Source organism: Nannospalax galili, unplaced genomic scaffold, assembly GCF_000622305.1.
Source record: "Nannospalax galili isolate Female #2095 unplaced genomic scaffold, S.galili_v1.0 scaffold1200, whole genome shotgun sequence".
In the NCBI taxonomy this organism is placed as follows: Eukaryota; Metazoa; Chordata; class Mammalia; order Rodentia; family Spalacidae; genus Nannospalax; species Nannospalax galili.
Genome location: NW_008347131.1, coordinates 1,007,741 through 1,034,978, shown reverse-complemented (window position 1 = coordinate 1,034,978; position 27,238 = coordinate 1,007,741). Strand labels below are relative to the sequence as shown.

General features: G+C 47.8%; 4 protein-coding genes across 4 annotated transcripts; 2 read left to right on the top strand and 2 right to left on the bottom strand.

Annotated features, from left to right (window-relative positions):
* Positions 1 to 240: 240 nt before the first annotated feature.
* Positions 241 to 6,536, top strand: C1qtnf4 (C1q and TNF related 4). Its single transcript, XM_008843627.2, has 2 exons — positions 241 to 724; positions 5,385 to 6,536. Exon 2 carries the CDS (start codon positions 5,390 to 5,392, stop codon positions 6,371 to 6,373), a length of 984 nt encoding a protein of 327 aa, XP_008841849.1. The 5' UTR covers positions 241 to 724; positions 5,385 to 5,389; the 3' UTR covers positions 6,374 to 6,536.
* Positions 6,537 to 7,866: 1,330 nt separating this feature from the next.
* Fam180b (family with sequence similarity 180 member B) lies at positions 7,867 to 8,712 on the bottom strand. The gene is made up of 2 exons (XM_029568579.1): positions 8,479 to 8,712; positions 7,867 to 8,262 (listed from the first exon to the last, which is right to left on the bottom strand). Exons 1-2 carry the CDS (start codon positions 8,539 to 8,541, stop codon positions 7,879 to 7,881), a joined length of 447 nt encoding a protein of 148 aa, XP_029424439.1. The 5' UTR covers positions 8,542 to 8,712; the 3' UTR covers positions 7,867 to 7,878.
* Positions 8,713 to 10,632: 1,920 nt separating this feature from the next.
* On the bottom strand, positions 10,633 to 21,823 carry Ndufs3 (NADH:ubiquinone oxidoreductase core subunit S3). The gene is made up of 7 exons (XM_008843623.3): positions 21,662 to 21,823; positions 21,492 to 21,557; positions 19,855 to 19,952; positions 19,567 to 19,716; positions 15,094 to 15,219; positions 14,853 to 14,972; positions 10,633 to 10,877 (listed from the first exon to the last, which is right to left on the bottom strand). The coding sequence occupies exons 1-7, from the start codon at positions 21,723 to 21,725 to the stop codon at positions 10,710 to 10,712; spliced, it is 792 nt and encodes a 263-aa protein (XP_008841845.1). The 5' UTR covers positions 21,726 to 21,823; the 3' UTR covers positions 10,633 to 10,709.
* Positions 21,823 to 27,127, top strand: Kbtbd4 (kelch repeat and BTB domain containing 4). Its single transcript, XM_008843625.2, has 4 exons — positions 21,823 to 21,992; positions 22,753 to 23,370; positions 24,195 to 24,301; positions 25,562 to 27,127. The coding sequence occupies exons 2-4, from the start codon at positions 22,782 to 22,784 to the stop codon at positions 26,420 to 26,422; spliced, it is 1,557 nt and encodes a 518-aa protein (XP_008841847.1). The 5' UTR covers positions 21,823 to 21,992; positions 22,753 to 22,781; the 3' UTR covers positions 26,423 to 27,127.
* The last annotated feature ends 111 nt before the right edge of the window (positions 27,128 to 27,238 follow it).

Below are 27,238 nucleotides of genomic sequence, written 5' to 3'. Positions count from 1 at the left end.
CTACAGGCTGATCTGCTGCTGTCTGAAGTTTTGTCTTCCTCCAACCTTACTAATACACAGGGGCATTTTCAGACTTTGAGGTGAGGAAGGAAAACTAGGGCATTTTAATCTCATTTACTAGTGACATTGACCCATTTATCCATCTCCCTCAGACCTTTCCTAGGGCCACTCAGCCTGGACATCTGTCCCCTACAAAACCTCACCTCCCACTGTCCTTGCAGCCAGTCCAGTCCTGTGCCTTGCACTGGTCCTCTCTCCCCATTCCAGCTAGGAAGCTGGTCTGCAGGGTGCCCTGAGCCACCCTCGAGACGCCTCTGAACCGGCCTCAGTTTCCCTATCTGCTAACTTGAGTGAATGACGCTTGCGGTCTCCTCCCCAGGATAAAGCTCAGGCGCAGCGGGTGAGGAAGGGTCCCGGGCTCGGCGCAGGCTCCGTGCGGTGCCCCAGGCCCGGCTACTCGCCCCTCCCTCGCGGTCCTCTCCCCCCTCCGCCTCCTCCGCTTCCCGCCCCTGCGCTCCTCGGCTCCAGCTCTGGCCGTCCTTCCCTCACGCACGCCTCCCGGTCGCGGGGTCCTTGCCTGTCGCCGCCCGAGCACCCGCCGCCCCCGCAGGCCCGGCCCCGCCGCAGCTCAGGCGGTCAGTGCGCAGCCCCAGCAGCGTAGTGGAGCCGATCACTAGGGCTTCGGGCGGACTCCGACCGAAGCCGACCGCCCGCTGCCAGCCAGGTGAGGGCAGCGGGAGGAGGCGGGGGCGCCGGCTTCCTTTCCTTCACCGGGAGCGGGAGGCACGGGGGACCAGGTCCTTTTCCTGGAAAAGCGGACCTGGGTGCTTTTTCATGAAAGAGGCTCAAAGGCTTTTACTCCGAAGGGAGGGGTGGAAGGCAAGTCTCCGGGAGAGAGGGCTTAGGGACCCCTTTGTGGGGAGCTTTTTTTCCCCCCCACGAGAAAGGATTAATTGGCTGCTTCTGTGAAAGTGGGGCTCACCTTGGAAGAATGCAGGGCTTTCAAGGTGATGGTAGGGGGTTCTGGTGGGGCTTGAGAGAGAGGTTAATTCCTGGGGGCTCGGAGATGCCCTCAGCCGGGCATCGCTGCACCACCCTGGTTGGTTCTCGGGCTCTGGGTCTACCCTGTTCTCTGTCCCAGTTTTTCCTCTTTGAAGATGACTATTTTGAGCCTCACCTGAACAGAGATATGTGCAGCCATTTCCTTCCCTGGAGCTCTGCCGCCCACTTGGCACCCTACCTATCCCCTCAGGAAAAGGGGTTCAGCAAAGGATGGAACTCAGACACGGGGACATGTGCAGTAGAGTATGAAAGGAGGGTGGGATACTGGGTGCACAACCTTTTGGCACTGGGAGGTGCACCAGACCTTGGAGGTGGCAGGAAATAGGGTGGGCAGGTGGTCCTGGGACAGACCTAGAAAAGCTGCATCAGGGAAAGCTCTCAAAAGACAAAATGCCAGCGGGTTTGTTTGTTTGCCTTTGTTTGGTTACCTTGTGTTCTTCTCTCTGGATTCCAACACCCATTCCCCTAGTCTCTTTTGTTTTGCAAAAAGGGAAACTGAGGCAGGGGACTTGTTGGCTAGAGATACCTGTGTGTAGGAGGAAAGGATGGTAGAAGACTCTGAATTTGAAGAACAAAAACAGGAAACCCTCTGTTTAAGGCTTGCCTTAGTGTTCTGTGGATGACCTTGAGCCAAAATTTGTCCCCTTTGTTTAAGCCTCAGCTTTCTCATACATAAAATGGGAGAGATCCCATCTCACAAATTTGCCAAAACCAAGTATGTCCAAAAGAGCTTTGTAAAAGGGACCAGGCTAGATACTTGTGAGGTGTAGGCTTCACCACTATAAATGAGCCCTTTCCCTCCTCCCTGCCCTCACCAAGTCTACCCTAACCTATAGGACATATTTCTGAGACTCAGAAAGATACCTCCTCTGGAAGGAGGTAGTATTTAGCTGGGCTGGCAGCCAGGTGTCTTTACTATGAAATTTAGAAGGCAGTAAGTACACTTTACTCCAGGTGCTGTTTCAACAGCTGGGCAAGTGGAATGCAGGCTAGGTTCCAATCCTTGGGTGAACATACTGTCCTGGACCCAGCTTCACCCTTCTCAGCAGGCCCCTGGCATCTAAGTCACACAGCTACTCACCCTCCCAGGGTACTTCCCAGAAAAGCTTATGTGCCAGGCCACCCCTAGCTTCTTTGCTGCTTTGCCTCCACTTTGGTACTTTGGGGGCATTGAAGCTCCAAAGCCTCTGCCCTACTTCAGAGTGTGATGGAGTCCCATCATCAAAGTGACTCCTGGGAGCTGAGTAGTGCCTTCACCAAGCTCTCAGGGGTAGGGGTCATGGAGGCTCTAACCTGTCACATCAGGAACTTGATGAGATCATTTTTCCCAGGAACAAGAACAGAAGCATCTGGACACCTGGGTAGCTCTGCCCTTTATAGACCATGTTCACAGCTGCTGTCTGTATCTTCACCAGAAGCTTGGTGAGACCCTCTATCATGCCACTTAGATAGGAAGCCCTACCCTGAGAGTTAAGAAACCTGTCTCACAGGGCATGGTGGCACATGCATTTAAGCACTTGGGAGGCAGAGGCATCGGATCTCTGTGAGTTCAAGGCCAGCCTGTTTACATAGCAAGTTCCAGCTGGGACTACTAGGGAGACCCTGTCTCAAAAACAAAACAAACAAACAAACAAAAAAAACACCGGGAAAAAAAAAAAAAAACACCTTATCTCAGTGTCTGGGGTCTGGGGTATGACTCAGTGGCAAGGTGCTTGTGGTTCAGGCCCCAAGATCGGTGTCCAGATCTAAGTGTCTGCCAATTCCACTCCACCACCACTGAGGAACAAAGCTGCTCACCTTAGTCTTGCCAAAGCCCTGCTGGAATTCTGCTCTCCCCTCTATCTCCAAATCCCTATCTCCCTCCTTCTCCACAGGGACCAGCCTCCAAGCAGAGGGAGTTAGTCACCTTCTACTACTACTACTTCTATTTTCATAGGGAGAGTGCTAACGCAAAGGCCTGTTCTTGCCTCCCTGGGGCAGGAAGGACCTCTGGGGAATCCAAAGATCCTGTGAGACCCTTGAGAGGGTTAGAGGCCAGGAAAGGGGTTAGAGAGCAGCTTACTTCCTTTCATTCCCAGATGGAACTTAAAACACTGTCATGGAAGATATTGACACAAAGAGCCAGTGTCTATTGTGAAGGGCAGGCCAATGACCAAAGAAAAGCCACAGGACAAAGTACATCAAAGTGGTGGCTGATGGAAACTTAAGGCTTCTTTAACACCCCAGAAGCCAGTATCACCAGGTCCTCTTGGGGCTGATTGGGAGAAGTGGTGAGCCAGCAGACAGGGCTGTAGGCCTCATCAGCCAGTTTTTCCACTTTGTCTGTCGTATGTATGCCAGCTTTTATTAATTTTTAAATTTTTTATGAGTGTTATGCCTGCATGTATGTAAGTGCATGGGTGTGTCATGTAGTACCCACAGAGATCAGAAGAGGTGGTCAGATCCCCTGGAACTGCAGTTACTGACGGTTGTTAACTGCCATGCCATGTGGATGCTGGGAATTGAACCCTGGTCCTCTGCAAGAGCAGCCAGTGTATTTTGTTTGTTTGTTTGTTTTTTGGTCTTTTTGAGACAGGGTCTCCCTGTAGCCTCAGCTGGCCTGGAACTCACTAATGTATACCAGGCTGGCCTTGAACTCACTCACAAAGACCCATCCACCTGTTTCTGCCTCCCAAGTGCTGGGATTAAAGGCATATGCTGTTATAGGACAGAGTTTGTAAAAAAAATCACCAACACCACTTTAAGAAAAGTAGCAAGGTGAATTTTAATTTTTGACCGGCTAGGCTATCTCAGGAGTAGAAGCAGCCCTGATGATTGTCAGGTCAGAGTTTTTATAGGATTACAGAATTATTAAAACAGGACACTTGTGAACCAATCAGGTTTGTACAACATGGCAGAATTTTAACTCTATTAATCAACAACCAATCATTATACAGACAAGTGATACATTCATATAACTTGGCATCCAACTTTGCGACCTTAAAACTAGCCAACTATTTTAGCCATAATAATAAGACAGTCAAGGTTAAATGACTTCTAGGTGGTCATACAATAACAGGATAACAAGGGTGGTCTTATGCTCTGTGTCAAGGTGACCCAAGATAGCAAGCGGACTACAGAAGTGAAAACAAGCTGGTTAGTCAGATGTATAATGTCTGGAATTAGCACATTCCATGATTCATGGCTATGGCAATTTTCCAAGACCCAAGGTTGCCCCCCTTTTCCTTTTGGTATGAAGCAAAGTTGCTGCTGAAATGGCTCTGAATAAAATGGAGTAACAGGGAAGTTTGCTGAACCAGTTCATATGCCACTATGCCCAGCTAACAGTTTCCATCTTAATAAAAAGTTTGAGGCCAGGGATGATGGTGCACATTTTGTTCCCAGCACTGGAGAGGCAGAGGCAAGCCAGGTATCTGTGAGTTCCATACCAGGCTGGTCTACATAGCAAGTTCCAGGCCAGCCAGGGCTACATAGACCCTGTCTCAAAAACAAAGAAACAAAGAGTTTGGAGAATCACCTGCCCAATCCAGTGGTTCTGAAAGTGTGACCCTGGAATAGCTGATGAGCATCACTCGGGATACTATTAGACAAGCAAATTCTCAGGCCCCACAATCCCTGACTTACAGAATAATTCTGGGGGTGGGGCCCAACTATTGGTGTTATAATAAGCCCCCCAGGTGAAAATATGACACCTTAAGTGAGAGACACTGACCTAGTCTAAGTCGGTAGGAAATGGAAACATCCTGGGTCAAAGGCAGGTCTAGAAATCATGTCCCCCAGTCCTCTAGGGCCAGGTATGTGGAGGCAGCCCCTGTCCAACCCTCCTCCTCGCCTTCTTGTCCCCTCCAGGCACCATGCTGTTGCTCCTGCGGAAAGCCAGCTATCTGTGAGTTCCATACCAGGCTGGTATACATAGCAAGTTCCAGGCCAGCCAGGGCTACATAGACCCTGTCTCAAAAACAAAGAAACAAAAAGAGTTTGGAGAATCACCTGCCCAATCCAGTGGTTCTGAAAGTGTGACCCTGGAATAGCTGATGAGCATCACTCGGGATACTATTAGACAAGCAAATTCTCAGGCCCCACAATCCCTGACTTACAGAATAATTCTGGGGGTGGGGCCCAACTATTGGTGTTATAATAAGCCCCCCAGGTGAAAATATGACACCTTAAGTGAGAGACACTGACCTAGTCTAAGTCGGTAGGAAATGGAAACATCCTGGGTCAAAGGCAGGTCTAGAAATCATGTCCCCCAGTCCTCTAGGGCCAGGTATGTGGAGGCAGCCCCTGTCCAACCCTCCTCCTCGCCTTCTTGTCCCCTCCAGGCACCATGCTGTTGCTCCTGCTGGGTTTTCTGGGTCCGGCGGCCTGCTGGGCTCTGGGCCCCGCCACAGGCCCCGGCTCCTCAGAGCTGCGGTCAGCCTTCTCCGTTGCCCGCACCACCCCGCTGGAGGGCACGTCGGAAATGGCAGTGACCTTCGACAAGGTGTACGTGAACATCGGGGGCGACTTCGACGCGGCCACGGGGCAGTTCCGTTGCCGCGTGCCGGGCGCCTACTACTTCTCCTTCACCGCTGGCAAGGCGCCGCACAAGAGTCTGTCGGTGATGCTGGTGCGCAACCGCGACGAGGTGCAGGCGCTAGCCTTCGACGAGCAGCGGCGGCCGGGCTCTAGGCGTGCCGCCAGCCAGAGCGCCATGCTACAACTCGACTACGGCGACACAGTGTGGCTGCGGCTACACGGCGCGCCACAGTACGCGCTAGGCGCGCCGGGTGCCACTTTCAGCGGCTACCTGGTGTACGCCGACGCGGATGCCGGCGCGCCTGCGCTTGGGCCGGCGCTCCCAGAGCCGCGTTCGGCCTTCTCCGCAGCGCGCACGCGCAGCCTGGTGGGCTCGGACGCGGGTCCTGGGCCGCGCCACCGACCCCTGGCTTTTGACACGGAGCTCGTGAACATCGGGGGTGACTTCGACCCCGCGGCCGGCGTGTTCCGCTGCCGCCTGCCCGGCGCCTACTTCTTCTCCTTCACGCTAGGCAAGCTGCCCCGCAAGACGCTGTCAGTGAAGCTGATGAAGAACCGCGACGAGGTGCAGGCCATGATTTTCGACGACGGCACGTCGCGGCGCCGCGAAATGCAGAGCCAGAGCGTGATGCTGGCCCTGCGGCGCGGTGACGCCGTCTGGCTGCTCAGTCACGACCACGACGGCTACGGCGCCTACAGCAACCACGGCAAGTACATCACCTTCTCTGGCTTCCTGGTGTACCCAGACCTCGCCTCCGCCGACCCGTCGGCCCTAAGGCCCCCCGAGCTCTAGGCCTCCGCTTACCGGAGCTCGGGAGGGCCGCGGGGCATGCATGCCTAGCCGGGACCACGGCCCGGACGCCCAGCCGGCGCGAGCATGACGGCCTTCCCAGCGCTGCTGGACTCTGCCAATAAAGTGGGCCTGCGCCAGTCTGCCCCAGAGTCCTGTTTTGTGTGTTGACTGCGACGCCTTTGCCCCTGAGATGGGTCAGGAAATCGCTGACTGCGGCAGCCCTCAGGCCCAGGGGTGTCCAGTCCTTGTAAGGAGAATTTGAAGCATGTTCTCCTAACTGGTTGTGATCCTCTTCTTCATAGTCTGCCCTATGGGTCCCTCTGCCTGACTCTTCCCACTGACCAATAACCTTTTCTTCAGGCCCAGACACCATCTTACTACCCCTCTAGGGACGTAGACTTCACGGGAACAGCATGTTCCTTCTTCCAGTAGAGATAGGATTTGGATGGCGGCCTCTCTCAGGGGGAAGTGTTATTTGCTCAGAACACGTGTTGGAATTAAGTGGTTTTTTTGTTTTGTTTTTAATTTTATGTGTATAAGTGTATTGCCTGCATGTAAGTGTACCCATGTTGTACAGTGCATGCACAGGCTAGGAGAGGGCATCTGATCCCCTGGAACTGGAGTTACAGAGGGTTGTTAGCTGCTGTGTGGGTGCTGGAACTTGAACTAAGGTCCTGTGCAAGAGCACAAGAGCAGCCAGTACTCTTAAATGCTGAGCCATCTCTCTAGCCCCAAGTAAGTGGTTTTAAATACAAAATGAATGACAGCAAGCTCTCTCTCTCTCTCTCTCTCTCTCTCTCTCTCTCTGTGTGTGTGTGTGTGTGTGTGTGTGTATGTGCAGAACAGAACTTCTTATGGGAAGAGGTACACAAAATGAGGGCTACGCCTACCCAGGCCTGCTGGAGCCAGGCTGTTTGAGTGAGTCTTCTCCCAGCTTTATTTCTTCCTCTAAGATGTAAAATGTGAGGCATGTTGCTTTCCTCCCCTTCACCTCTTCACTCCGTTTTTCCAATGAATAGAGCTGCTGAAGCCCAATCTTTGATCCCAGGCCAGATGGGGAATTTACAGTCTCAGAGAGGTTAGCCTTGAAATCAGTATATTAGGACAGGGTGACAAGCATACAGGGTTCTTGTTTTTCACAGGACCGTTCACAGTCTGCCAGGGTAAGAGTTAGTGGGCCTGACACGAGCTTACTTGGAAGGCACCTTCTCTTTCAGAATCTATTAAACACACTCTCAACTATGACCCCTGTTGACTCACACATGTAGCCCTTCCCTGCCAGTCCTGCTTTTAACCCTGTGACCACTGCCTAAACCCAGGCCTTCAGCTGGGTCCAGGGAACAAGTCAGGATATAGGAGTGAACCTGGAGGGTCAGGGGCCTAGGTACAAGCCAGGCTCAGAGATCTGAGCAGAAAGAACCAGAACCAGATGAAGTCCTTGCCCAGGATGGGGGAAAGGATAATGAGAGGGAAATACCAAGTGAAAGAAGGATCAGGGGATAGGGTCAAGGATGGAGGCCCAGGGGCCCCAGTGGAGGGGGCTGGCCCTGGGGGCAGAAATCTTTGCATAGATCCCAGAGTGTTTCCTGTGCCAGGAGGGTGAAGACCTGGGCCCAGTGACCCCTTTCCTCAGCCTCACTAGCCCCATGGAGCCAATAGATGCAGGACGGACCTGTGAGGAGCAGATGTTCAAAGCCCTGAGGGCTAAGTGGAGGCCCTTTCTGTAGGTTCTGGAATTGTTGCAGCTGCTGCTTAGTACCCTCCAAGTCATTGGGCACATGGTGCTGTAGAAGGAGCCTCAGTCGGCGGCCTGGATGTGTGGATGCTAGTTCTTCATCCGGGATGTGTAGCAGCCCCATGACATCCATCTCCAGCCCAGCCCAGAGCAGCTGCAAGGGGAGCCATTTCAGGGATGGGCTGTGGTCTGGGGATCAGGGCTGGAAGCAAGAATGGGCAGGGAGAGGGGTGGCCATAAGCAGGCAATAGGTCCCATGCTGATTGTTTCCCACCCCTAGCAGGTCCACCCGCAGACAGCCCCCTTCCCATCCCTGAACTTAGAATGTCTGGATACTCCAACCCCCATGTTCCAGGCCGGGAGGAATGACCTCAAGCATCACTTCTGGGGTCTCTGGCTCCTGCAGGCCACCTCCCTTGCTGGTGTTGTCCATGGACTGCCCTGGGGCCGCAGAGAGGAATCAGACCCCTGTTATCCTGCACTCTACACACCCAGCCTCCCAGAAGTGCTCTTCTGCTGCCCAGGAGGGATCTCTAGTGGTTCTAATATCAGAAAAGAGTAGGAATGCCAACTCATGCCCCCAACCCCTACTCCAAATGCACATGCACACTGACAATCATCTTCCCAGGCAGGGATCTTATCCCTTTTATACCTGACTAACCTCTTGGCCAATACATGAGATCCCTTTTATAACTTGCACAATGCCCAGGTAGAGAGTTCCAGGCCAACTCGTCACAAAACCCTACCAAGTCATCTGGAGACTGTGACCTAAAAGTGTTCCCCTGCTCCCTGAAAAGAAAAGAACCTGGACCTACTCTTTAAGGACTTTCCTTCTTAGTGCAGGGCAAGGAGACCTACAATATGAAATCTTGGCTAGCCCTTGCAGTGACTGTCCCAAGCCCAGGATGTGCCAAGGGACCCAGCTATTGATCTGAGCTGGAATAAGCCCAGTGCCCAGCTCTGCCTGGGGCCAGCATTAAGGTCACTTAAGGCTATCTCCATAGGCTTCATGTGGACCTTTCTAGGTCTTGGGGTGGGACCTACACCATTACCTGTAGCACACATCCAGCACACATCAGTCTGCTACCCACCAGGCCCACAATCCTTCCTTTCTACGTGAGGCTCAAAGAGAGCAAGCTGTAGTAACTACTGTGGGCTAACAACCATTCTTTGGCTCCTATTCGCCCACCCTGAAGCCCCTGTACCTGCATGGTTCTGAGTTGTAGTCACCCAAGGGAGGAGACAGATGACTACCACCAGACAAAGCAGAAATTGTAGTGTCCCAGCCAAGCTGCACCACATCCTCTGTTCCTTTATATGCCTGCCACCCACCACAGCTCCTGCATTCCTTTATGCATGTCTTCAGTGCTGAATAGGGAGGAGCTGGCTATGGCCTCAGCCACCTCTTAGGGGCTATTTCCACCCTTCAGAAATGGAAAATCTTCAGTGTTGGCAGTAGCAGCATGTTCCTGCTCAGATGGGCGGGATGTTTAATTATTAAAAAGCATTTAGGAGTAAGCAGCTCTGTCTTGACCCTCCCAAGGGTAGATCCCAAGGCAGTGCTTACTTACTATCTGTCCTCAAACTGAAAACATCCTGCTCAGAGGCCAGTCTGACACCATTCCAGCCCTGTCCTGCCTCCAGGGAGCCCCTCAGCTGACAGAAGCTTCAGCTACAAGCAGGGTTCTCTTCATCTGTATGGCCAGGAGGCCCCATGGAAGGCACTCAACCACCAAGCCTACAGACCCTAGATCAGCTGGGAAAGGGAGTATTTTCTTTGGAAAGTCAGGCAGATCTGTAGCTCTTGAGTACTTTTTAATCCCCGCCCTGATAATGCTACTTGATAACAACATTCTTGGTTCTGGCCAGAAACAGGGAAGATTCTGTTAGCCCAAGAGTGACAGGCTGCCAGGCTACACGGAAGACATAGGATTCAAGACTCAAAGTGAGCTGAGGTGTTCTGGGTTTAGCTCCTGGCTCATGGAACCCTCTGGATGTTTGGGTGGGATGAGAATAGACTGGGGTTTCCCTGGCCCCACCCAGGCCCCAGAATCTATCAGCTGCCTCCATAGAGTCTTCTGAGATAAGGACTTTCTCCAGCTGTTTCAAGACCCTCCAGTTGTACTTAATAGACCATGCCACACCTATTCAGAACACTTAGGACTATGAAAACTTTGAATTAACAGCTCCAGGATCTTCTAAAACACATCTGGGCCCACAGGTCACAACTGCAGCATACAGTCCCATTTAAATACTTTGGCAGGGAACACCTCCACACCCTGCCTGCACCTGCCCTTTCCTGAGTGTCATTTCTACTTGTTATGAGCACATGGAAGCTGGGGAAGGAGATGGCTCAGCAGGTAAGAGCATTTGCTGCCAAGCCTGACAACCAGAGTTCAATATCTGGAACCCACATGGTAGGAGAGAACCAACTCCTGCATGTTGTCCTCTGACCGCCATGTGTGCTCCCTCCCCCAAATTAAATAAATGTTAAAAAAAACAAACACACGGCACACAGAGGAAGTATGAGTCTAAGTAGGAGTTTATTTACACAGACAATCATAGATAAGGCCTTCTCTAAGGTTCACATTCCCTTTGAAGCTATTTGGCTTCAGGCTTCTTATCTCCAGCTTCAAGCTTGAGAAGCTCAGGGGGCTGACGATAGGCAGGGAAAGCCTCCCAGGGGCTGTTCAGGTCAAACTTTCGGAACTCCTGTGCCAACTCCACTGGTTCAGCTACCACTCGCTTCACCTCATCGTCATAGCGTAGCTGCAGGAGCAAAAGAAGACTTGATGGCTCAGGGGCCCATTTTTAATATGACCATGAGTGACATCCCCAGTCCCTTTTCCCTTTGTCCTTGACTGCTCTTCCAGGCTCTGTCAATCTACATCCAAACATGCTACCCATCAGGTCAAACATCCTACTAATCTAGTGTGTGGGATTCCAAAATGGCCTTTACTTCTTGTGTGCTGCCAGCATTGAGGACTCTCCTGCCACAACACATCATGAGCTCTGAACTCTTTGCTGTCAGCACTTACTGCTCACCCATACAAGGTAATGACAGGTATCGATCCCAGGTTAAGAGCAATGAGTGGCTGCAAAGAGTAAACCGAAACTGACACACAAGTTCAGCCCTGTGGCCTTGCTATTTTCACTATCAAGAACAAAAGCTGTGGGGCTGGAGATGTTCAGTGATTAAAAGTGCTTGCTGCTCTTGCAGAAGGCCCAAGTTTGGCTCCCACCACACAGACATACATACATATGCATAATTAAAAATAGAAAATAAACAGAAAACTTAAGTCAGACATGGTGGTGCACACCTTTAATCCCAGCACTCAGGAGGCAGAGGTAGGTGGATCTGTCTGATATCAAGGAGCAGCCTGGTCTAAATACTGAGTCCAAGGATCTCTGAGGGCCAGCCTGGGCTACAGAGACCTTGTCTCAAAGTCCCCCACCCCCCAAAAGATCTAAAGCTGGAGGGCTGCTGCAGACGTAGCTTCATGGCCAAGCACAGCACTTGCCTTAGCATGCCTAACACCCTGGGTTCAATCTCCAGCACCATACACACAAAGAACCCTAAAACTGGATACGGCAAGGCTTTTCTTATTCTTGCACAATCAGCTGAATAACATAAGCATAATCAAGTACTGAGATGAAGAGGCAGGTAATATAGGAGAGTCAATGGGCATGAAAGAGAAGGGAGGAAGAGAGCCCAAATCACAGGTAGCTCAGACTGAGATAGATTATGCATAACACTGACAAATCAAGTATTTGGGGGCTGGAGAGATGGCTCAGCAGTTAAGAACACTGTTCTTGCAGAAGACTGGGATTCGAATCCCAGCAACCACATGGCAGCTACCAAATGTCCGTAACTCCAGTTCCAGAGGATCCAACAGCCTCTTCTGTCTTCTACAGGCATTGCACAACACAGGCACACTTACCTACATGCAGGTAATGCACGCATACACATAAAAATATTTAAAAAAATGAAATCGAGTGTTTGAGGCAGGACTAGAATGCCATGCATCCCAACATTTCTAAAGTTATCTTACTACAAAATTCACAAGTATGTGCTAGTAAACATCATATAGGGCCATTTTTTTGTGTGTGCAGTGTATAAACATGATCACATGGGTGTGTGCATATGTGTGCGTTCATGTGGAAACCAGGTTAGCTGGCCTATAACCTTCCTGACGTTTTTCAGTCTCCACTGCCCATCTCACTGTAGGTACTCTGGGATTACATATGTAAACTACCATTCTAGGGGTTCAAAGTCAGGTCCTCATGTAAGTACTTTACCCACTGAGCCATCTGCTCAAGGCCTCCACCTTATTTTTTTTAGACAGGGTCTCACTGAACCTGGAGTTCATATTAGACTAGGCTAGCTGAGCAGTGAGCTCCAGGGATCTGCTTGTCTTTGTTCACCCCTCTAGCACTATAGTTACAGATGCACTCCGCTTTTTACATGGGTGTTGAGGATCCAAACTTGGGTCCTCATGCTTGAACAGCAGGCACTTGCAACTGAGCCATCTTCTGAGTCTTCACCCTTTGACAGGCTCTTTTTGAGACAGGGTCTCACTGTAGCCCCAGGTGGCCTTATGTGCTACCATGCCCAGCTGATGATCTTTTTTTTCAATTTTTATATATTTTAGTTAATTTTTTTGGTCTTTTTGAGACAGGGTCTCTCAGTAGCCCTAGATGGCCTGGACCTTGCTTTGTAGATCAGGCTGGCCTTGAACTCATAGAGATCTGCCTGCCCCTGCCTCCTGACTGCTGGGATTAAAGGTATGTGCCAAGTTCAGTCTTTTTAAAAAAATTTTTTAGTATATGAGTGTATTGCCTGTATGTATACAAGTGCATTCTTGTCCTGCAATGCCCATGGAAGTCAGAAGAGGATGTCAGGTCCCTTGGGTCTAGAGTTACAGATGGTTGTTAGCTGCTATATGGGTGCTGGAAATTGAACCACAGTCCTCTGCAAGAGTAGCCAATGCTCTTAACTGCTGAGCAATCTCTCTAGTTTCTTTGTGATAGGGTCTTGTTATTCAGCCTAGGTTGGCCTTGATCTCAGTCCTCCTGCCTCAACTTCCCTAGTGTTGGGATTTTAAGATGTACCAATGCAACTAGCCCCCAGTAGCTATACTTTTTAAAAATTTCTATACTTTTTTAAATTTCTTTTTTTTTTTTCTTTTGGTCTTTTTGAGACAGGGTCTCCCTGTAGCCCCAGCTGTCCTGAACTCACTATGTAGACCAGGCTGGCCTTGAACTCACAGAGATCCGCCTGCCTCTGCCTCCCAAGTGCTGGGACTACAGGTGTGCACCACTACACCCGGCTATTAAAAATTCCATTTAAAAATAAAATTTTTTACATTTTTAAATTAAATTTTTGCAATTTTCTTTTTAAAAATATTTTACTGTTTTTATTTTATGCGAATGAGTGTGTTGCCTACATGTATGTAAGTGCACCCATGTCATGTAGTGCTCGTGGAGGTCAGAAGAGGGCACTAGATCCGCTGGAACTGGAGTTACAGACAGTTGTTAGCCATCATGTAGGTGCTGGGAATCAAACCCTGGGCCTCTGCAAGAGCAGCCAGTGCTCTTAACCCATGAGCCATCTCTTCAGCCTGAGATTTTCATACAATATGTGACAGTATTTAGATCCCCTCCCCTATTCCTACCTCCCTTTATTGCCCCCCAACCCAATTTAAAGTACTCTATTATATATATAATAAGGCGTATAGAATCTAATTTGTGACTCCTAATGTCTTTTACTGTGAGTCAATCCATTGGAACCTGGTGAACCTACGGAGTTCATGCTTGAAAGAGACTATTGCTACCCCTCCCAGCAGCCATCTGATTTTTTGTTTGTTTTTGTGTTTTTGAGACAGAGTCTCCCTGTAGCCCCAGCTAGCCTGGAACTCACTATGTAGACCAAGCTGGCCATGAACTCACAGAGATCTTCCTACTTCTGCCCTCTGAGTGCTGGGACTAAAGGTATGTGCCACCATGCCTGGCCCCAGCAGCCATCTGTTGTCACAATTTCCTTAAGGGGCAATGGAAATTCTTCCCACTGCCTAATGGCTATACTGGGATTTTTTTCTGTTTGGAGCTTCATGGGCTCAGTAGCTATTCTTGAGGGTTGAACATTTAATGTTCTCCTGTGAGATGCCTTCAGAAATAATCCTTTACTTTTAGAAGATGGGGGCAGACTATGTCTATAAGGGTACCTTGGTAATTAAAATGACTATTACAGATTACCCCATTTTTGGTACCCCTCCTTGCTTCAGAGAAGTATTACTCTACTTCTCAATAAAACCTTGTTTGCTTGTGTTTAAAAAAAACAAAGTAATGCCGGGTGTGGTGGCACACGCCTTTAATCCCAGCACTCGGGAGGCAGAGGCAGGCAGATCTCTGTGAGTTCAAGGCTAGCCTGGTCTACATAGTGAGTTCCAGGATAGCTGGAGCTACAGGGAGACCCTGTCTCAAAAAGACCAAATATATATATCAGGCTTTTGCAGCATATATATTACTTAACACCACCACATATTTAAGCCTGGTTTATTATACAAATGAGAAAACTGAGGTTAGTTAAATCAAATAGCTTTGTCCCATATTACAGAAATTTGAAACTAGGACTTGACTCTACAGTCCAGGCTCTTAAACCACCATAATCTACAGACTATAGTCCCAATCATGCCCAGGATCTTCCAGGCTCCATAAGTGCCACCCCAGTTTTACAGCTCCTACCTCAACATAGCCAGAGAGAGGAAAGTCTTTCCGGAAAGGATGTCCTTCGAAGCCATAATCTGTCAGGATTCTTCTTAAGTCAGGATGGTTAGCAAAGAAAACTCCAAACATATCCCAGATCTACAAAAGAGAGGCTCTCAGGCAGCCAATCCATCAGAGCCAACAGGAGGGGAACTGTACTGCACCACATCCCACAGTTAGAACCAATCCCGCAACTCTGGCCCAGAGTAGCTCAGCTCACCTCTCTCTCATACCAGTTGGCCGCCTTATGCACAGACACTATGGATTCAATGGGCGTCAGCTCATCTGTATAAGTCTTCACACGGATCCGAGAGTTGAAGCGCAGAGACAACAGGTTGTAGATGATCTAGGGAGAACAGAAGGAGCTGGAGGAACAAGACGGTCATAGGCTGAAGGGTCTGGGTGAGAATATCAATTGTAAGGATACAAGATGGATCAGGATTCCATCACTGATCCTGCCTTCTGTTTGAAGCTCATGCCTCAAGATGGTTTGTTTACAACTACTCACAAAGGTCTAGGCTCAGCATGCCTGCCTTTGCACATGCCATTCCCTTTGGAAGACCTCCATGGTGTACCTGCCCCAATCCTCAGGGTTAGTTCCTGTTCTCCTGTTCATCTGTTAAGATGGAACACAATGGAGGCAGAACTGCTGGGAGTTCAAGGTCAGCTTGCTCTATATAGCAAGGTCCAGGCCAGTCGACTACATAAGGAGTCCCTGCCAAGATTTGACACAACTGTTCTCTATCTTCAAAGAAGTCTCCCAGAAGGGCTAAGTGCCCCTCAAGTTCATTTCTTTAAAAATTATTGTTTTATGTGTGTGCATTATGTATGTGTATGTGTATGCCACGGCTCTTGTGTGAAGATCAGAGGACAACTTTCAGGAGTCAGTTTTCTCCACTGTGGGTTCTAGGGATTGAACTAAGGTGGTCAAACTTGCACAGCAAGCACTTTAACACACTGAGCATCTTGCTGGCCCCCGTATTTAACTTTTTGCTGAAAGTTGTTATGCTATGGCATAACTTATTAGCAGTTCCATTTTTATTGCTATGCATTTAAAAGATAATTGTATTTAGCTATTGTGTCAGTGCTGTTTTAAACAAACCTCTGTCAAAAGACTTAATTTTATGTATATGTGTGTGTGAACCTGAACATATGTGTACCACATTTGTGCAAGCAATTGATAGACTCCATGTGGGTGCTGGAATCCAAACTCAGCATGTCTGGAAGAGCAACAAGTGCTTGTAACTGCAGAGCCATCTCTCCAGCCCCATCAAATGATTTTTACAATAAACCATATTTATTAACTTTAAAGAGGACTCTAACTTATACACAATTTTCTGAGAGCTTTCTTATACTACATGAAATGTTTTATGTGGGAGGTGTCAGCTTTGTTAATGTTGACTTCAGGAAATGTTTCAGTTTTCTATTGTAAAGTTTGCTCAGTTGCTGTTGCTGCTGCTGTAAGTATTCATATCTTTCATTATTTCATCTTTTAGTGCTGAAGATTGAACCCAAGATCTTGTGTATGCTAGGCTTTTATTCTACCATCAAGCTATACCCCCAGCACATATGTCTAATATTTGTTTCTCTGGCAATTCTTTCCTTGATTCTTTGCTTTCAGTAATTATACCTATAATGAAATCAGCATTCTAAAGTCACCAAGATAAATTCTCTTACTCTTCTATTAATTAACAGAAAAAAGACTAAGGCCAGCCACAAAAGTTCCTCTTGAACCATATAGTATCAAATCCCTGTGTGTATATAAAACACAAATTCTATTTATGGGGAATGTTTTTCACTATTAAAACTGCCAGGAGCTAGAGGATGGAGAGATGGCTCAGTGGTTAAGAGCACTGGCTGCTCTTACAGAGGACTCAGGTTTGGTTCCCAGCACCCATATGGTGGCTAACAACAGTCCTTAACTCCAGTTCCAGAGGATCCAATGCCCTCTTCTGACCTCTGAGGGCACTGCACAACATGGGTGCACTTACATACATGCAAGCAATATGTACATACACATAAATGGCAGATCCACAGTTGAGGTCCACCTGATTCTGAAGTACTGGTTTAACTGCTGTGTTCTGCAAAATTAGACAGGGGATCATGAAAGAGGAGAAATAAATCTTTTTTTATTTTTATGTTTATGCGTGTATTGCCTGCATGTAGGTAAGCGCACCCATGTCGTGCAATGCCCATGGAGGTCAGAAGAGGCTGTTGGATCCCCTGGAATGGGAATTATGGACAGTTGTCAGCTGCCATGTGGGGCTGGGATTCAAACCCGGGTCTTCTGCAAGAACAACCAGTGTTCTTAACCTCTGAGCCATCTCTCCAGTCCCTTATTTTTTATTTTTATTTAAACTTTTTAAAAAATAGTTTATTCTTTTTTTTTTTCTTTTTGGTCTTTTGAGACAGCATGTCCCTGTAACCTCAGCTGGCCTAGAACTCACTATGTAGACCAGGCTGGCCTTGAACTTAAGAGATCCACCTGGCTTTGCCTCCCGAGTGCTGGGACTAAACATGCCCGGCCTTATTTATCATTTTCATTTTATGTGTATGAGTGTACTGCCTGAATATAATAAGTGCACCCATGTCATGCAAATGCAATGCCCACAGAGGTTAGAAGAGGGCATTAGATTCCCCTGGAATTAGAGTTAAGGACAGTTGTTAGCCGCCATGTGCATGCTGGGAATCGAACCCAGGTCCTCTGTAAGAGCAGCCAGTGCTCTTAACCATTGAGCCATCTCTCCAGCGCCTTTTAAAATAAAAAATATATATATTTTATTTATTTTTCTCTTTTTGAAACAGGGTCTCCCTGTAGCCCAGCTGGCCTGGAATTCATTATGTAGACCAGGCTGGCCTCCAACTCACAGAGATCCACCTGCTTCTGTCTCCCAAGTGCTGGGTCTAAATGCGTGCACCACTACATCCAGCCTTTATTTATTATTTTTATTTTATGTGTATCAGTGCATTGTCTGCATGCATGTAAGTGCACCCGTGTTATGCAATGCCAAGGGGCCAGAAAAGGGCATCAGATCCCCCTGGATCTGGAGTTATGGGCAGTTGTTAGCCACCGTGTAGGGGCTGGAATTGAACAAGGATCTTTTGTAAGAGCAGCCAGTGCTCTTAACTGCTGAGCCATCTTTCCAGCCCCAAGACCTTTTTTAAAATTGTATGTGTATGGAGGTCAGAGGACAACTTTATGGAGTTCAGGGGATTAAACTCAGGTTGTCAGGTTTGTGTGGCAAGAGCTCTACATGCTGAGCCACTTCGTTAGCCTGATAAAGAGATCATAAAGGATGTGAAAAATACATGCAAGAATGAATACATGCAATAGGAAAGTAGAAAGGAGTGTAACTGGAAGAAGAAAGGGACTTAGCTGGAGGAGGGAAAGGCATAAAGAAACAGAAAAGGCCCAGGGGGAGGGAAATGAATAAGAACAATACGACATACTGGTATGAAGATGCCATAATGAGGGGCTAGAGAGATGGCTCAGTGGTTAAGAGCACTGGCTGCTCTTACAGAGGACCTGGGTTTAGTTCCCAGCACCCACATGGCCGCTAACAACTGTAACTCCAGTTCCAGGGGATCCATTGCCCTCTTCTGGCTTCTACAGGTACTGCGTGACACAGGTCCACTTAACATACATGCAGGCAAAACACTCATATACATAAAATTAATTACAAAAAGATGCCATAATGAAAACCATTTCTCTGTAGTCTAACATAAAAATTATTTAATCAAAAAAAAAATTGGGATGTCAGGCATGGTGGTGGCACACCTTTAATCCCAGCACTTGGGAGGCAGAGGCAGAACAGATCTTTGTGAGTCCAAAGCTGGTCTGGTCTACACAGTAAGTTCCAGGCCAGCTGGGGCTACAAGGAGACCCTGTGTCAAAAAGACAAAAAAAAAAAAAAAAAAGAAATTGGAGTTTTTTGAGACAGGGTCTCATTATGTAGCACTGGCTGGGCCTGGAACTCGCTATACAGATCAGGCTGGCCGCCCTGAAAACTCAGAAATCCACCTACCTCTGGGATTAAAGGTGCCTGACAAAAAAATTAAACTAAAAAAAAAAACAACAAAAAAACAACCCAAAGGGCCGGAGAGATCACTCAGCCATTAGGAGCACATGCTACTCTTCCAGAACACCCAAGTTTGGTTCCCATTACCCACACTGGGCAGCTCACAACTGCCTGTAACTACAGCTCCTGGGGAATCCAATATCTTCTGGTTTCCAAGGGCACCTGCACTCATGTACATATACATACCCACAGCAACTTTAAAAAATACCTTTTTAAAAAATATATATTTATTATTTTTTATTTTATGTGTATGAGTGTATTGCCTGCATGTATGTGAGTACACCCGTGTTGTGGAGTGCTGCAGAGGTCAGACGAGGGCTTTGGATTCTCCTGGAACTGGAGTTAAGGACGGCTCACAGCCGCCATGTAGTTGCTGGGAATCGAACCCAGGTCCTCTGTAAGAGCAGTCAGTGCTCTTAACTGCTGAGCCATCTCTCCAGCCCCTAAAAAATAACTTTAAAAAAAGCCAAACAAAAAGCCTGTTGTGTTCTCTATGACCCCAAATGAAAATGAAACTAAGGCTATTGTTTCCACAGATAGCTGTCACATCACCCTGAAAGTTTTCTATCCCCTTTCTTACCTTTAACCCCCAAACCTCAAATCTCCTGACTAACCTCAAAACGGTTCTGCCGAGTTGGGACATCCACTGCTGTCAAGTCAGACAATGACTTGAATTGTGCATTGGTGTGATCCTTGAGGAAAGTCAACACTGGGATGACTCCATCAGGATGGATACATATTTCTAACTCATTGAAGCAGGTCACCTGCAGACACAGAAAGGAGAGAGAAAAAAAAAGTTACTGAAGGAACAGCTAACTTCAGCTAGAGTCACTTGGGAGGTAAAGAAATAAACAATGTGGTGCATCCTTGACCCAGACCCAAGCAATAGTAGTAAAAATTACCTGAACTTGTTGGACATATTTTGGTAGGATTTCGGCCACATACTCGCCAAACACTGACAACTGCTTGTGGTCCACATTATTCTGTGGTCTTACAGTGGCTGGAAGGAAAAAGCATATCTGATAAAAGGAGAAGGGAGCAGCTAGCCCTGTCTCTAGTCTCTTGGGCTTAAAAAAGGGTATTATATCTTAGTAGGGCTTTCTTCAGAATCTTAAGACACAGGTGCAAAGTACCTCTTCTAGGGAATATGAAGTGATAAAAACTTGGGGAAATACCACCTCCCTTTCACAGAACACAAAGACAAAGACTCTTGCTACTTCAGTTGGGGAATCTGCTTCTTTTCTACATTATTCCACAGCTCTTCCCTTGTACTTTCTGCACTACTGATAACAAAGCAATAGTGTCAGCTCTCCTATAGACTGGGAGCTCTTTAAGGATGGGAACCAGACTTCTGTTTCTCTTTCTGTCCTTGGTACTTATACCATGTTCTCAATCAAAAAATTACAGAACTGAAGAACTATCAAAGATTATCTTATTACATACCTGCCTGCCACTTATTCCCAGCCCCTTTGTGTATCTACAAGAAAATAAGGGTCTAGAAATGGGAGAAAGCCAGATTTCCTATTTCCCAGTATGCTTATGTTTACTGTAATATAAAATCACCACATACTCATTTACGCAACCCTAAGTCACTGAGCACCCAAACATCACAGCCTAAGCATTAATGAATAAGTATGCTCTGCCTTTGGCAGCAGGCAAACTTGCTTTGTCATTCACTGGATCTGTAACTAGACAATTTAATTATTTGGACTGTTTCATGATCTATGGTACAGAGTAAAATACTATCCATGAAGCTGTTATGAGGACAAAAAGGAGATTATTTACTAAAAGGCTTAATTATGCCTTAAGGATCTACTAACGTGAACTACTATTATTTCTAGACTTTGAGGCTTAAAAGTTATGTTGTCTACCCTGAAAGAGCTGACAATTTAATCAGAGAAAAGGGGGATCATAGGAGCTGGAAAGATGGCTCAGTGGTTAAAAGTACAGGCTGCTCTTGCAGAGGACCCAGGTTCGATTCCCAGCACCCACATGGCAGCTCACAGCCATCTGTAACTCCAGTTCCAGAGTAACTGAACGCCATCTTCTGACTCAGCATTACACGACATGGTTGTACTTACATAGATGCAAGCAATATACTCCACTCATACACATAAAAATAATTTTTAAAAAAGGAAAAAGGGGGGGCCGGGCGTGGTGGCGCATGCCTTTAATCCCAGCGCTCAGGAGGCAGAGGCAGATGGATCTTTGTGCGTTCGAGCCTGGTCTGCATAGTGAGTTCCAGGACAGCTGGGGCTACAGGGAGACCCTATCTCAAAAAAACCAAAAAAAAAAAAAAAAAAAGGGGGGGGATCATAAAAACACAAACGGGAATCAAGACCATAAGAAATGTCGAGGGTACATAGGAGAGCTCGATTCTAACAACAGGGTGGAGACCACTGCAATCAGGTCTCCAAGTACACGCATAACTTTGCCCGGAGGACCCAGGGAAGGGCATCGTGGGGCAAAGACAAACATCTGACAGAAGCAACGGAGGGCCCGGCTAATCTGGGGAAGGGCACTGTCCGCACATACTCACGGCGCTTGTCAGCCGCAGTGCTCTCCCTCCTCACCCTTTGCAACAGCACCGAGGGTCGCCCAGCGCCTGCACAGGGAGATAAAAGGCATAGACGCGGGTGAGGCCCGAGGATGTCCGTGTTGGACGCTCTTGCCGCTGTCCCTGGCCTCAGTGGGCTGCCCCCTGCTCACCCCTGGCTACAGATGCGGCCCCCAAGAGCCCACGCCACCAGACCCTGGTCGCGGAAGCCGCCATGTTCCCAGGATGCCCACCAGGTGGCCGAGGGAGAACCCACAGGACACGGAGCCTCAAGGGCACGGACCGGAAGCGGAAGTGTGTAACGAATCTTCTTCCGGGAGGACGCTGGGCGGGAAGCAGAGGTTCCGGGTTCTGGGTACTGGTATAAAAGGAGGTAACGCAGGTGAGAAAGACCTGCAGGTGGGGAAACTCTGAGGTATTCGTAGCCCCAGCTCGGTACAGCGAAGGCTGGAGAGAAGGCGAAGACGCAGAAGAACCGGACAGGTGAGAGAAGGGGAAGGGGGTGGGCGTTCTGGGTTCTAAGTTCCACACCCCTCCCCCGCTCAGGAGCTATGCTTTTGATGAGGGAAACGACAGACGGTTTCCTAGGAGACCGTTTCCTAGGTGACTGCAGGTGGTGTGGGGAAACTGCACAAGGTGATGGACTTCCTTGTGCCCCGGCGGGGAACGGCTGGGCTCTGTCTCGAGTTCGGGAAACGAGTTTCTTAATGAACTCATTAGGGCGAGTGGGTAAGTAGGAACAGCAGCCCTGACGATAACAAAAGTAGTGGATGTACAGGGCCAGGCCTCAGTATAGAAAGGTCTGCACTCCGGAGCCGGCAAAGAAGGGATCTGGTCACAAATAAGTGGGTGTCTTTTTTTCTTTTGGTCTGGTTTTGCTTCCCCTGAGCCACTTGTTTTATACCCAAATTATTTGGTTAAGTAAAGCTTTTAAGCTTCTAGGCTTCCTCCTTTCCCTTGCTTTCATGTGTTGACCTAATTCTTACCAAGTCTTTTGTTACATCATAAGGAATATTTGATTTCTCTGAAGGAAAAACATCAGAGTTGGAACTTTAGTTGGTTTCATTGGAGGAGAGGAAAAAGAACCAACTTGGGTGAAGGCGTGTCACAGACAACATTGGCAGGGCCAGGAATACAGCAGTTCAGACCCACTTGGCTCCCATTTTCCCCATCTCATTAGTTGGATAGTGGATTCACAAACTGACTGTGAATTCCCAATACTCAGGGTGGTATTGCTTTGCAGACAGTTGGCAGAGAGGGAAGTTGGCTACCATGGAATCACCAGAGGAGCCTGGAGCATCCATGGATGAGAATTACTTTGTGAACTACACTTTCAAAGACCGGTCCCACTCAGGCCGAGTGGCTCAGGGCATCATGAAACTGTGTTTAGAGGAGGAGCTCTTTGCTGATGTCACCATTTCTGTGGAAGGCCGAGAGTTTCAGCTCCACCGGCTGGTCCTGTCAGCTCAGAGCTGCTTCTTCCGGTCCATGTTCACTTCCAACTTGAAGGAGGCCCACAACCGGGTGATAGTGCTACAAGATGTCAGTGCGTCTGTTTTTCAGCTCCTGGTTGATTATATCTACCATGGGACTGTGAAACTTCGAGCTGATGAGCTGCAAGAAATTTATGAGGTGTCAGACATGTATCAGCTAACATCTCTCTTTGAGGAATGTTCTCGGTTTTTGGCACGCACAGTGCAAGTGGGAAACTGCCTTCAGGTGATGTGGCTTGCAGATAGGCATAGTGATCCTGAGCTCTACACTGCTGCCAAGCACTGTGCCAAGACCCATCTGGCCCAGCTGCAGAGCACAGAGGAATTTTTCCACCTGCCCCACCATCTACTCACTGATATCATCTCAGGTAAGATCAGGGAAGGGGCTTAGCATACTCAGCTACTTAAGTGTGATCAGTGGATGTTCTGCTTCAATAGAACCCTCAAGATTCCTGGTGTTAATTTATGATTCCTGGTCAGGATTTAGATTGAAGTTGAGATTCAGTATTGAGAGTCGCTGTAGCTGCTCTCAGAGACAGAGTTCTTTACAGAAGTAGCAGCCAGAAAATAAAAATCTACATCACTTTTCCACAAAAGTGAGAAGCTAACTTTCTAGTGTAATGTTCTCATCTGTCCTGTACCTTGCATGGGCCTACAGGACTAGTTCCTTAAATAAATTGATGGTGATAGTGATGAGTCACAATATCTAAAATAGGAAACATTTTTAGTAATGATCATCTTAACAATTCTGCCTCTGCAAGTGAGGCATAACTATTTAGATATGAGCTCTCTAGTCTAGAAGGTGGCTTCTATGGCATATCGGAGCATATCATGCCATCTTACCCCCTGAGCCATCTCCTCAGCCCTTGGCCTGGCCTTTTTGTAGCCACTAATTAAATTGTTTTTGGCTTGAAGTTGATATGAAGTGGAGAAGAGGGTGTGTTTTAATTTTAGAAAGCAAGGTAGGGCTAGTGGTGTAACTCGATGGTAGCGCACTTGTCTGATGTGTATGAAACCCTGGGTTTGATATCAGCACTGCAAAAAAGAAAAGGAATTTCAGGTTGATTTCATGTCTGTACTGGACATATACATGATTATTTATATATATATAATGGTACTCTAATAAAGCGGCTCAAGTCTTTAGAGCCCCTTTAAGATTGTCATGACCATGCTTTTCCTTTGGCTCTCACAGATGGGGTTCCATGTTCCCAGAACCCAACAGAGGCAATAGAAGCCTGGATCAACTTCAATAAAGAAGAAAGAGAGGCTTTTGCAGAGTCACTCAGGACTAGCTTGAAGGTAAGGCAGATACATATTCTCCATGCATTCCAGCCATCAGTGGGCCTGGCTTTTTTTTTTTTTTTTTAATTTACTGGGGTGGGGTGGGGTAGGTGGGAAGAATGTGTGCCATGGTGCTTATGAGGCGATCAGAGGATAACCTGCAGGAGTCAGCAGTTCTCTACTTCCACCATGTGGGTCCTCGGATCAAACTGGGGTCCTCAGGTTTGGCAGCAAGTGGCTTTACCTGCTGAGTCATCTCATTAGCTTGGCCTGGCCTCTGTGTGTTAGGGAGGTATGGATATTATGTTTGTGTGGTTCGTGCATGTGTGAGGGTGCACATACCCACATGCACAGATGTGGAAGGTAGAGTAGGATGTCAAGTGTCTTCCTCTGTCACTCTCTGCTGTACTGCCTTGAGACAGAGTCTCTCATTGAACCCAAAGCTTTTGGCTAGGCTGGCTAGCTTATCTTTGTCCCTCGATGCTGGAATTGTTACATACAGCCATGTCCAGCTTTTTTTATGGGTGCTTGAGAATTCAGTGGTCCTCATGCTTGTATAGCAAGTGCACTTAACCCAAGCCATCTCCCAGCTCCTGGCCTGGCCCCTTTAGTAGCCACTGATTATCAGTGGCTTGAAGTTATGAAGTGGGAGGAGGATGAGTTTATAATCCCAGAAGCCATCAGTCTATGAGCTTCAAAGCTCATAGAGCTTTTGTTTTCTTCACAGAGGCTGTCTTCATGAAAGAATTACTGTCATTGAGTTAACAGTCCTAGCCAGATGTGGTGGCTCAATATTTGGGAGGAAGAGGTCGAGGCAAGAGGATCAGGAATTCAAGGCCAGTGTAGGCTATATTAGACTGCGTCTCAAAAAGGGGTCTGGGGATATAATGTAGTTGGTAGGATGCCTACCTTGCATGCATGAGGCCCTGGGTTTGATTTCTGACACTGAAAAAGAGAGAAAGAAAAGTCTTAAGAGATTATAGCCACACGTATAATCCCTTGGGAGGCCCAGGTCATAAGTTTGGGGGCTAGCTTTTGCTCCTTAGCAAGACCCCATTTCAATAAAAAAAGTGTATGGATAATAAAGCAAACTGTAAGGATGAATACAATAGATTCTCTGCCCCTGCATAAATGCCCAGATGAAAATGATTAGAGGAGAGCCAGGATGATTTAAAGTAACTGGAGGGGAGCAGGCATGAGGCTCAGGACTTTGAGGATACCTATCTCAGCAAAGCCTTCACACAAGCTGATGTGTCATTATGTCAATTTTGCCAACAGGAAATTGGGGAGAATGTGCACATTTACCTTATCGGGAAAGAGTCTTCTCGTACCCACTCGTTGGCTGTGTCCTTGCACTGTGCAGAAGATGACTCCATCAGTGTAAGTGGCCAAAACAGCTTGTGCCACCAGATTACTGCAGCCTGCAAGCATGGTGGAGACTTGTATGTGGTTGGAGGGTCCATTCCACGGCGCATGTGGAAATGCAACAATGCCACTGTTGACTGGGAGTGGTGTGCACCTTTGCCCCGGGACCGCCTCCAGCACACTCTGGTATCTGTGCCCGGGAAAGATGCCATCTATTCACTGGGTGGCAAGACACTACAGGATACCCTCTCCAATGCAGTCATCTATTATCGGGTAGGTGATAATGTGTGGACAGAAACAACTCAGCTAGAGGTGGCTGTGTCAGGGGCTGCCGGTGCCAACCTCAATGGAATAATCTACTTACTAGGGGGCGAGGAAAATGATCTGGACTTCTTTACCAAACCTTCTCGACTTATCCAGTGCTTTGACACAGAGACAGACAAGTGCCATGTGAAGCCCTACGTGCTGCCCTTTGCAGGCTGCATGCACGCAGCTGTACATAAGGATCTGGTGTTCATCGTGGCTGAAGGGGACTCCCTGGTGTGCTACAATCCTTTGCTAGACAGTTTTACCCGGCTTTGTCTTCCTGAGGCCTGGAGCTCTGCCCCATCCCTCTGGAAGATTGCCAGCTGTAATGGGAGCATCTACGTCTTCCGGGACCGATATAAGAAGGGGGATGCCAACACCTATAAGCTTGACCCTGCCACTTCAGCTGTAACTGTCACAAGAGGCATTAAGGTGCTGCTTACCAATTTGCAGTTTGTGTTGGCCTAAGGCAGGGAGGGGGAGAGCAGCCAGCTTCTCTGCCCTCCCATTCTCTGCACATCCCCAGTCAAATTAGAAATTCTCCAGGGCCCAATCCAGAGTAATGTTAGTCTGGGCCCATCTTTGAAAGACAGCACTGAGCCCATCCCTAAACTCATAGGGAGTGTTCTGTTTGGGGCTCTTTAAACTGCTGCTGCTCAGTGGGCTGCTTGGACTCTGCTGTCCTCAGCAATCCTGTGCCTCACTTCAGATTGCTTACAGCCAGCTCCTCTCAGACTTAGGCATAGCCTCCCCTTTACCTGATCAGTGTTAAGTAGAAGCACCTTGTTTCCCATGCAGGAAGAAGAGACCCATTCCTTTTTTCTATAGCCAGCAAAACTGCTACTTGTCAATTTTCCACAATGAAGTATTAGAGTTTTACCTTCAGGATTTGGATGGCACAGTGAACTCAGCTAAGAATGTACTTCACCAGCAAGAATCAGCTCTATAATTCAGGATGTTCCTTTGTTTTCTCATTTAACTGTCAGGAAAATAAACTTTGGTTGTATTTTTTGGCTTATTCAAACTGATAAGCCAGAAAATAGTAACAATTATTTCTGATTAATAGCAGAAACTGTTTTTCAAACTTAAATATTCAAGATCTCTGGTCTTTTTAAAGCTCTAAGCTAAATCAAGAGTTAGGAACTGTTCATACAAATAAAGTTTTTGAAGGGATATGTATGTCTGTGTTGAATTCTGAAGGGGAACTAATTATAGACCCATGTATTCCCAAGTCAGCAATCCTGCCTGAACATCATATAGCCTTTTTTTTTTTTTTTTTGGTTT

Excerpts from the sequence above, each read along its gene's own strand:
- C1qtnf4 (XM_008843627.2), top strand. The coding sequence starts at position 5,390 with ATGCTGTTGCTCCTGCTGGGTTTTCTGGGTCCGGCGGCCTGCTGGGCT.
- Fam180b (XM_029568579.1), bottom strand. The coding sequence starts at position 8,541 with ATGGACAACACCAGCAAGGGAGGTGGCCTGCAGGAGCCAGAGACCCCA. Across the intron at positions 8,263-8,478 it reads CCCCAGAAGTGATGCTTGAG|CTGCTCTGGGCTGGGCTGGA; the intron begins GTCATTCCTCCC and ends CTCCCCTTGCAG.
- Ndufs3 (XM_008843623.3), bottom strand. The coding sequence starts at position 21,725 with ATGGCGGCTTCCGCGACCAGGGTCTGGTGGCGTGGGCTCTTGGGGGCC. Across the intron at positions 14,973-15,093 it reads CCAACTGGTATGAGAGAGAG|ATCTGGGATATGTTTGGAGT; the intron begins GTGAGCTGAGCT and ends TCTCTTTTGTAG. Across the intron at positions 10,878-14,852 it reads CTCTCTCTGGCTATGTTGAG|CTACGCTATGACGATGAGGT; the intron begins GTAGGAGCTGTA and ends TTGCTCCTGCAG.
- Kbtbd4 (XM_008843625.2), top strand. The coding sequence starts at position 22,782 with ATGGAATCACCAGAGGAGCCTGGAGCATCCATGGATGAGAATTACTTT. Across the intron at positions 23,371-24,194 it reads ACTCACTGATATCATCTCAG|ATGGGGTTCCATGTTCCCAG; the intron begins GTAAGATCAGGG and ends TGGCTCTCACAG. Across the intron at positions 24,302-25,561 it reads CACTCAGGACTAGCTTGAAG|GAAATTGGGGAGAATGTGCA; the intron begins GTAAGGCAGATA and ends TTTTGCCAACAG.